This window comes from Alligator sinensis, unplaced genomic scaffold, assembly GCF_000455745.1.
Source record: "Alligator sinensis unplaced genomic scaffold, ASM45574v1 scaffold554_1, whole genome shotgun sequence".
Lineage (NCBI taxonomy): Eukaryota > Metazoa > Chordata > Crocodylia > Alligatoridae > Alligator > Alligator sinensis.
Genome location: NW_005842424.1, coordinates 495300 through 503822, shown reverse-complemented (window position 1 = coordinate 503822; position 8523 = coordinate 495300). Strand labels below are relative to the sequence as shown.

General features: G+C 48.9%; 1 protein-coding gene and 1 long non-coding RNA gene across 4 annotated transcripts in view; one reads left to right on the top strand and one right to left on the bottom strand.

The window, feature by feature from the left end:
- ELMOD2 (ELMO domain containing 2) overlaps positions 1-1028 on the bottom strand; it is a 20974-nt gene extending 19946 nt beyond the window's left edge. For 2 of the 3 annotated variants that reach the window (XM_006030123.2, XM_025211698.1), the window contains exons 1-2: positions 680-799; positions 435-582 (exon numbers count right to left, since the gene is read on the bottom strand). In XM_006030123.2, coding sequence (XP_006030185.1) covers positions 435-582; positions 680-688 — 157 coding nt within the window. In that variant the 5' untranslated portion in view covers positions 689-799. Of the gene's footprint in view, positions 1-434; positions 583-679; positions 800-888 lie in introns of those variants that run through there. The other variant, XM_006030124.3, reaches the window with a different exon arrangement.
- Positions 1029-1342: 314 nt separating this feature from the next.
- The window catches only part of LOC112551325, a 10969-nt gene continuing 3788 nt past the window's right edge, over positions 1343-8523 (top strand). Inside the window, exons 1-2 of the long non-coding RNA XR_003095611.1 lie at positions 1343-1451; positions 5611-5670. This is a non-coding gene — a long non-coding RNA (uncharacterized LOC112551325). The remainder of the gene's footprint in view (positions 1452-5610; positions 5671-8523) is intronic.

Genomic DNA, 8523 nt, shown 5'->3' with positions numbered 1-8523 from the left:
TCCCTAACCCTGTCGGCATGGTGAAGGGCCCAGCTCCAGCTCCAGTGGAAGACGAACAGAAACCAGCTCTGGAAGTGTCAGGCATTTCCAAGCCCTCACTCTGTAGCCATCTGGCTCTTTTTATAACAGGAGAGTCCTTTTTTCATTAGGCTAGAGTTACTTTGCACCTGGGGCTGATCAACCTTCATTGCATGCTTCGCCAGCCAAACAGCACTGTACATGTAGTGTGTGGCAGGGGCCTGTGAGGGGCTTCCGGGGCTGGGAACCCTCCCATTGCCTTACGATGATATTGTCCCTCCCTGTTAACAGAAAAGAACTGGGGTGAGTTTAGAAAATAAATCAAAATTGATTTGAATACCCGCTACCTCCACCCAACAACTCGGGGCTTGCTCACATCTCCCAGCTCCTGCCTCATGCCCCCCACCCGGCATTACCGATCCCGCTCGTCCTCCGCGCTCCGGCCCTGGCGCGGCCGCAGATGCGCTGCAGTTCACATCTCCCGGTGAGCAGCCTCAGCGCCCACTTCAGCCAGCCACGCAGGAAGCGGCTGTACACGCAGGCCCACAGGCTCGCCAGCATCATCTGCACACATGGAGTGTGACCCATTAGCACCTCATGCCACCTCACGCAACCCCCATCCCCAGCTCCCCCAACTCCCACCCCCCATCGGGAGCCCTACGGTTGCCATAGCGGCCGCAGCAGCAGGGCAGGGAGGGAGGTGACACTCGCCCCGCCCCGCGAGAAAAGGGGCGGGGCGCGGCCGCCCGTCACGTGACGGCCCAGGCAGTCCCGGAGGGGGCGGGAGGCACCGTAGGCTCCGCCCCACCCCGGGCCCGGAGGGAGCAGCGGGTGCCGAAGGGCAGAGGTCGGGAAGGGGGCGCTGCTCACATCGTCCCAATGAATGAGCGGCACTAGCACCACCGCTCTACGCCTCCAGCGCCCCTGACCGGAAGCCCCAGTCCGGGGCTGCCCCGGAAGTGATCGGCGGGAGAGTTCAAGTCAACCGCCGGGGCTCGGTGCGGGTCACGTGGCCAGCTCCCTTGCCCCCCCCCCGGACGGCGACCCGCCCCCCTGTGCGCTGCCGGTGCTGGCGGCAGAGGAGCTCCCGCGGGCGGGCCAGGGCTGCTGCTGGGCGCGGGGGCGGGGGTTTTACGTCACCCCTCCTCACACCCCTGAATGTAGCCAGTCCCGATTGGCCCCCCCTTCTGCTGTGACGTAGTCGGAGTTAGCCTGACGTCAAGTAGAAAGCAGGGAGGAATTGCGCCTTCTAGATAAACACAGGCAGAGCCGGTTTGGTCCGGCTGCAGCAAGCACCGGGGTCCAAAGGCTGCCTGGGTGGGCCCCCCCCCCCGCCACAAACGGCACCGGCCCATGCAGCCAGCCCTGCAGGGGGTTAGTAGTCCCACTACACTCTCCCAGGGCACGTCTACGAGTTCATCAACGCGCTTTAGGTAACGTCCATTAAATCTAGTACCTCCATTGTGAGGTACTGTATTAGAAAAAGGCACGTTCGCCTACTGTAATGCACCTAAGGTAAAGAGCACAGCTTTTTGATACTTTAATGTGCATTAAAGCACACATGTAGATGTGCCCCCAGTGCTCTGCATCCTCTTGCTATTGACCCTGACCCTATGAGCCACCAGGGACTTCAACAGGCTGCTCCTTCATGGAGCTATCACCAGCAGCATGCACTGTGCATGCTCTGGGGCAGTGGTCTCTAACCTTTTTAAGTAGATCACCTTTGGTATTTAAAAGCAACCCAAGATCTACTGTGCACTGCCACCCGCATCCAACAGGTAAGTCTGTGGGGAGGTAAGGGGGGGGTGGTGCAGATCGAGGCAGAGGGACAAAAATTATTTGGGGGTGCGCCTCCCCAGCAGGTAAGTGCCACCTGGCCGGGGCCCCACTCACCCCTGCTCCTGCCTTGGTGGCACTGTTCCTCACTGCGGGGGGCCTTGATCTAGCCCCCTCCCCTTCCCTTCCCTTCCCATATGGACTGACCTACTGGGCTGGGGTGTGCATGTGTGTGCACATGGGCACTCCCACCGAAGGCGGGGCGGGGGGGGGAAGTCCTCCTGCGACCAATCGCTGCAGCTGCTTCTGGGCACATCACCACTGGCCAGAGTGGAGAAGACAAGCCTGGAAGCTACCATGGAGTAATCAAGTTAGATGAAGTGCCTGGGCAGGGAAGCCCAGTCACAGTGGCTGAGGCCCTGGTGCAAGGGGGCTGATGAGGGACATAATTGGTAACATCTGTGAGGCATGGGTATAGTGCAAGGGGCAGTTGGAGCCACATTATGAGCCTTTAGGGTGAAGTAGCTGCACCTGAAAACCATTATGGGCTTGAGGATCCCTGAAGCAGCCTTTCCTTCAAAAGATCCAGGAATATAAGGCATGGCAGGCAAGAAGAGGACCAAGCCAAGAGGGCAGAGCAAGGGACTGAGTGGCCACCAGGGGGTGTTGTGGCTGCTACTGGGACAAGCACTCCTTTACCAAGACCAGGAAGGAGGCTCTGGCTGGGAGGAACCTGGGCAAATCTGGGGCTTCTGCTATAATCTGTGGGTAGCGTTTCACTAGTTGGCATCCGCTGTTCTGCTCAGTGCCCCTTTCTGGATCCCTTGTTTTGAACTTGTAACTCACTCCTGTTCCTGTTTGGTTTTTTTTTTGGTTTTTTTTTTTTTTTGTCACAAGCAATTAGTTGTTGCATTTTCAGTGGCCTCCCTTTTTAAGGGGAGGGTTTAGATGTTTGTGGTGGGCCTAGGCCCACATTTGCCAAACTCAACAAATAAGCTGTTGTGTCCATGGCCAAGTCCAATTCAAGATTGTGGTGCTACATTTTAAAGACAAAAAAATTTCCCAATCCAAGTGCCTGAGGCACTCCCATCATGCTTTTGTACTACAGCAACTCTCTGCTTGGCTCTCCTTTCTAACCAGAGTCACTTTTTATCATGTAATAGTTACTTTGCCCATGCAACCAGTCTACATGCATTGCATGATTCTCCGGTTGCTTGCCTCATATATGTAATGTGTAGTGGGGGGGCCTAATTGACAGGGTTCTGTACTAACTTCATGTGGACTAGATAGAGTACTTTTAAGGAGAGGTTCTCTGTTGTAGAAGCAACTATTACCTGCATATTGTCCACTTTCTAATGGAAGCTGTAGTATTGGTACATACAACAGGAATTTGCATTTGTAACATCTAGAGGGTAAGAACAGGTTGAACAATTCCTGTTCCAGAGGGAACATCTATATTATACCTGAAATTTGATTTAGAGGCTTAGAGGAAGACAACAGACTTGCCTGAACACATTCCAGATCTTTCACAGAGTCAACCTGTGGTCTGCTGGCTTCTCTCTCTTCCAGATGGTATCAGAAAGGCCCAGCAAATTTGGCATTCTTTGTGCTGGATTCTTCTTACCTTTTAATTTAATTAATACCTGTGCCCTTAAAAAACACAGTTCACTCTGAAGGTACCCATCCCAACAGCATCTGAAATTCAGATTAATCCAACTGTGTAATCAAAAGTACACGGTCAAAAAAAACCCAAACCAAAACAACAACAGAACCCCCAAATATAAGGGTTAAGGGGAATGAGAGCCAATGTTAAGAGGAAGGAGGTGAGCTTTCAGCTAGACCCTTCTAACCTGCTATAACCATCTTAAATGAATTAGTAGTTTTTAGCTATCTGAAAATGGTACAGCATGGAGACTGACCAGAGAAAATGTGGGGGCATGCATTTCACATCATTCTATTTACTCTTAAAGCTATTCTTGCTTACTTATGTAATGGCTTTAGCACATGATTAGAATCAGCTCATTAGAATTGTTCTCAGTTGGTGCATAATTTCTAAAATATTGTAATGTATGTGACAGCAGGGACACCCTGAAGAGCTATGCTGACTAATTTGGACTACAACCCCCAGAAGCCCCTAGGGCTGGCTGCACACTGGGGGTTGGTGGCAGAGCTGAGCTGGATGTTTCCCTGGCAGGGGTTGGCCAAGCTGTAACCTGAAGCAGCTGGACTCAGGCTTCATTTGAGCACCCTTGGGAATAAAGGCTGGTTTGGGGACACCTCCAAAGGTGTGTGTGTGGGGTGGGGGGGCACTTTTAAGGTACAGAGTATATGTTACCACAGTGTTGTCTACTTTACTTGTTACTTTTACCCTCCCTTTGGCCTGTTGGCTTGTGACCCTAACCCCTAGGATTTTTTTTTATATATAGAAGTGGGAACTTCCCCTTGTTTCTGGGGCTGCAGGGTCTGGCACTACATGTAGTTTCAAAAAATGTTGTATACTGGCACTGCAGTACAACACATGGAGACATGGAGTGTAACCTGAACCGTATTGAACTAGTGGGGATCTTGCTAATGACCTCAGTGGTAAATTTAAAGGTAAGGTTTAACCCAGGGGCAGGCAAAATACAGCCTGCAGGCCACATCCAGCCCACCAGGCAATTCCACCTGGCCTACAGGGCCCTTCCGTAAACCCTGGCTTTTGCTGCCCCTCTGAAAGCGGGTGCTTCTATGCAGGAGGGGTGGCTCTGGTTGCTAAGCAACCACCCCCACCTCAACCTGGCCTGACCCACCCTGGTCCAGAACTAAGGGGCACTAGAGACCAGAAGCCTCTGCCTGGCCACCCTGTGGCTGTTCCCAGCCCTCCCTGCCTGCCAGAGTACAAATTCAGGTAAAGGCCCCACTAGGCCAGGGGCCAGGGACTTCTGTTGGGGAGGGGGGTGGAAAGGGTGCTAGGAGTGCAGGAGCGGCACTCTATGCAGGAGCGGCGCTCTATGGGACTGCATCGAGCTGGCCTCACATTGCCACTACGTGTGGCTGGGGATTTGGGCAGGAGTGCAGGAGCTGCATGCTATGGGGCTATATGGGGCTGGCCCTGCACCCTGTTGCCATGTGCGGCCAGAGCATTGGTGGGAGCATGGGGAGCTGCATATTATAGGGCTGGCCCCCCTCGCTGCCATCACATGCACCCAACCTTACCCCCCAAAACACTCCAAACATAACTCCCCCTATGTCTACACCCCATCCACCATACTCACGCCCACCCACTCCTCAATCACCCCCCCACAAACAATACACAAGCGTAAGGCTATTTTGAGCTATTATGCAATTGACTCCCTATACACTATGAAAATGCACATAAATTGGGACAAAAATATATTTTTTTAATAAAATAAGTTATAGTAGATCTTTGGTCTTTGTTTTTTGAGGGGTGTTTTTTGGGGTTGTTTTTTTTTTTTAGCATGATTTGGTTTTGGGGGGCGAAGTCTTTTTTTTTTCTTCTGGTTTCAAGATGCACCCTCCCCTACCCCCACCCCAAAAGGAGTAAGGGTAAGGACTTCCAGTGGCAAAGGTCAGAGAATAAGGGGTGGGGAGACTTCCAGTCCAAAGGTGGTGACTAGGGGGCAGGGCACCTGTCAAGGGATGAGGGCTACCCTTGTGGTCTTTCACAGCTCACCAAAACTCCTTAAACAGCCCTCCAGCTGAAATAATTGCCCACCCCTGGTTTAATCCATTGTATTTTGCCAGTAGGAAGGTTGAAGTATTTTGATCCGTAGTTGCTTGGAAGGCTTATTAATACCATCTTTGTTCTAACTACAGATTTGGGGTCCCAGTTGCCAGCGCTTTGTTAGGGGGTTCCAGAACTTGCAAGTTAAAAATGTGAGTCTGCTTGAAGCAATTGCTACTTTATCAGAGCCTTCTTGGTCTATGCAAAAAAATATAAATCAGATTCTTGAAAGATGATTCCATATGATCAGCATATGGAATATGCATGCTGAATGTAAATGTATTATAGTCTAATATATTAAAAAGAAGCTTGGTAAACTATTAATCAATTTCTTGTTGATGAGGATGTAATTTTGTATCTTCAAAAATATATTCTTAGCTGGGGAACTTCATTTCAGCCTGGCTTGCTAAAAGGTAAATTTAAATTATCTTCTTGCATTATGGAATGCTCCCTCTTTTTCCTTTTCTTTTTGGGGGGAGTTTTTTGTTTGTTGCTATCCTTTTTAAAAATTTATTTTACTAAAAGAACTACACAATTCTGTATTCGTGTCTTTTCCATGTCCTTGCCTCTTCCTGTTAGTTTTGGTCTAATAACTTGTCAGCTTTGTTATGACTCTCAGAATACTAAGTTAATTAACAAGACACTAGTTAATAGCTACAAAGGTCTTAATAGCCACTTTGGAAAATATATAGGTGCATGTTAGAGGAGATCAAAAATTTAAAACCCAATGTTGTTATGCTTTGAATGGTTTTGAAACTTATATTCTGAAATGTTCAAACTGGATACTATGTTTTTTGAAGCTTTTGCTATTTTTTAACTATCAAAATAGTTATAGACTATTTTAATATACTGAAACTAGTTTCTGCAAATAAAAATATTGATAGCTCTCAATACCTTGCAAGTTTTGTTTTTTGGGTTTTTTTTAAAAAAGCATACACATGGAGAAAACTTGTCATTTATTTTCAAGAGTATTGCTGGGGGGGGCAAGGAGGGGCTGGAGGAAGGAATCATCTAGGGTAGAAACTTTTGTCAAATAACTTATTAAAAGTTTTGACCAGCTCTAATTTTGACACAATTATGTCCTTCCTAGTTTACTGTACTTAAGACTGGATATTCAGGTTATTCTGGAATAAATCAATGTCTCTTTGCTTCCTAGCATTTTTTTGTTTGTTTGAATTGCTATAGTTCAGAAGGCTTAGTTTCTCTTTATTTGTCAAGGGCTAATGATATCTTTAAAATGGTTTGCACGCATTACACAACACTTATGTTCATTTTATTTGTGGACCATTCTATTATCTGTTGTAGGAAGAAGCACCTCCTTCCTGCTCCAGAATTCTATTTGCACAGGAGTACTATTTGCATAAACTTGGATTAACCATATGGCCTTAATACACTGATGTCAATAGTCTTTGTTCTCTGGAAGTGTTGGCTTCCTCTTTCTTTGTACACTGATCAGTCTTCCAAAATCTTTGACTAATACAAGGAAAGAACATTAAATCCTTCTTTATGAGCATCTATAGCCCTTTGTGGCTTTGAAACTAAGTTTCCTAACTCTCTTTTTGAGGGTGGAGGGGGACTGGAAGGAGGAAGATGAGGATCTGTATCTTTCTGTCTAATCCATATAGAGTCAAGAAAACGTTCTAGTCTTGTGACCTGCTGCCTAAGATAAAATTAAATGAAAATAGCTGAAGGAGATGCCCTAATTGTCAAATATTTACCTTAATTGTGCTTATCTCTGTGCCCACTTACAATTTAGATGTGTGGAAGTGACCTTGAAAATGATGCCAACCACCTTTTAGACCAATGCTTCTCAACCTTTTCAGAGTTGCAGCATGTCTCCAGAATTCTTGAGTGTAGCAACATCCCTGGCTGAGAACCACTGTTACGGTCAACTTACCTCAGCAATTCTCAACTGGGTGCTTCTACTCTCAGGGAAAAACTATTCTCTAGACCTGCTGCACAGCCAGACCAGGAAGGGTTGTGCCACCTTCACATGCTCCTCCAACATTAGGGCTTTGGGATAAACCTGAAACAGGCAGGATAGCTCACTTCTGCGGCAGCCCTTCTTGGTCTGACCATGCACAGTATTGACCTGAAACAGGCATGTGGGACAGTTCTACCTATCCCACGTGAAGTGGTGGATTAAGATTTATGTGGCCCTGGGCTCCAGCTGGGGAAGGGGCCCCTTTCCCTCCTTGTGCTACTGCTGCCAAGGGTGGAGCAGGCCTCCATGTTCTGCAGGGGAGGATGGGTGGACATGGCCGGGCTGGGGGTGGGGTGGCACATGTCTGCCTCTTCTCCCTGCTCCACTGCCCCCCTGTCCTCAGCCGTGAGGGGAGCAGAGTGAGGCAAGGGTGGATGTGGGCTTCCCACAGTGGGGTTGGGGCTCTCCACTCTTCTGCCCCGAGGATCCCCAGCTGACCATTGTGTCCCCTGCCCGCCCAGCAGCAGAAGGCACAGCTTGCCATCCCTGCTGCTGCAAAGTGGGCAGGGGGCATGCCACTGGTGTGGGACTCCCAAGGAAAAGGTAGCGAAGTGGAGTGCCCCAAGCCCACAGCGAGCAGCCCACATCTGCCCCGCACACAAATCCAGGGGAGCACATACCCCGTATGCCTCCCCTCAGGGGTTGTCACAGGCCAGCTGGGCACTGTGAGTGTATCAATTTTATCGCAAGCCAACTGGGCTGTTTGATTCAGTTTTGGATCAAGGAGGCAAAGTTGGGAGTGGAATAAAGGCAAATTTATTATAGCTTACACACACACGCAACAGTTAAGAGAAAGATAAATGCGATAAGCAGATAAGGCAGTATAAAAGAGCTAACAGTAAATAATAACAACAGATAATAATAACAGATAGATAGATCAATCTGTCACAGGCCAACTGAGCACTGTGAGGGTAATAACCACGCTGGGCTGTTCAAAACAACAAAGACAGACATGGGTTGGCAACTTATCGATAGTTTCTTAATGCCAGGTGTGCGCCAAGTGATTCCGGCAAAGTCAGGC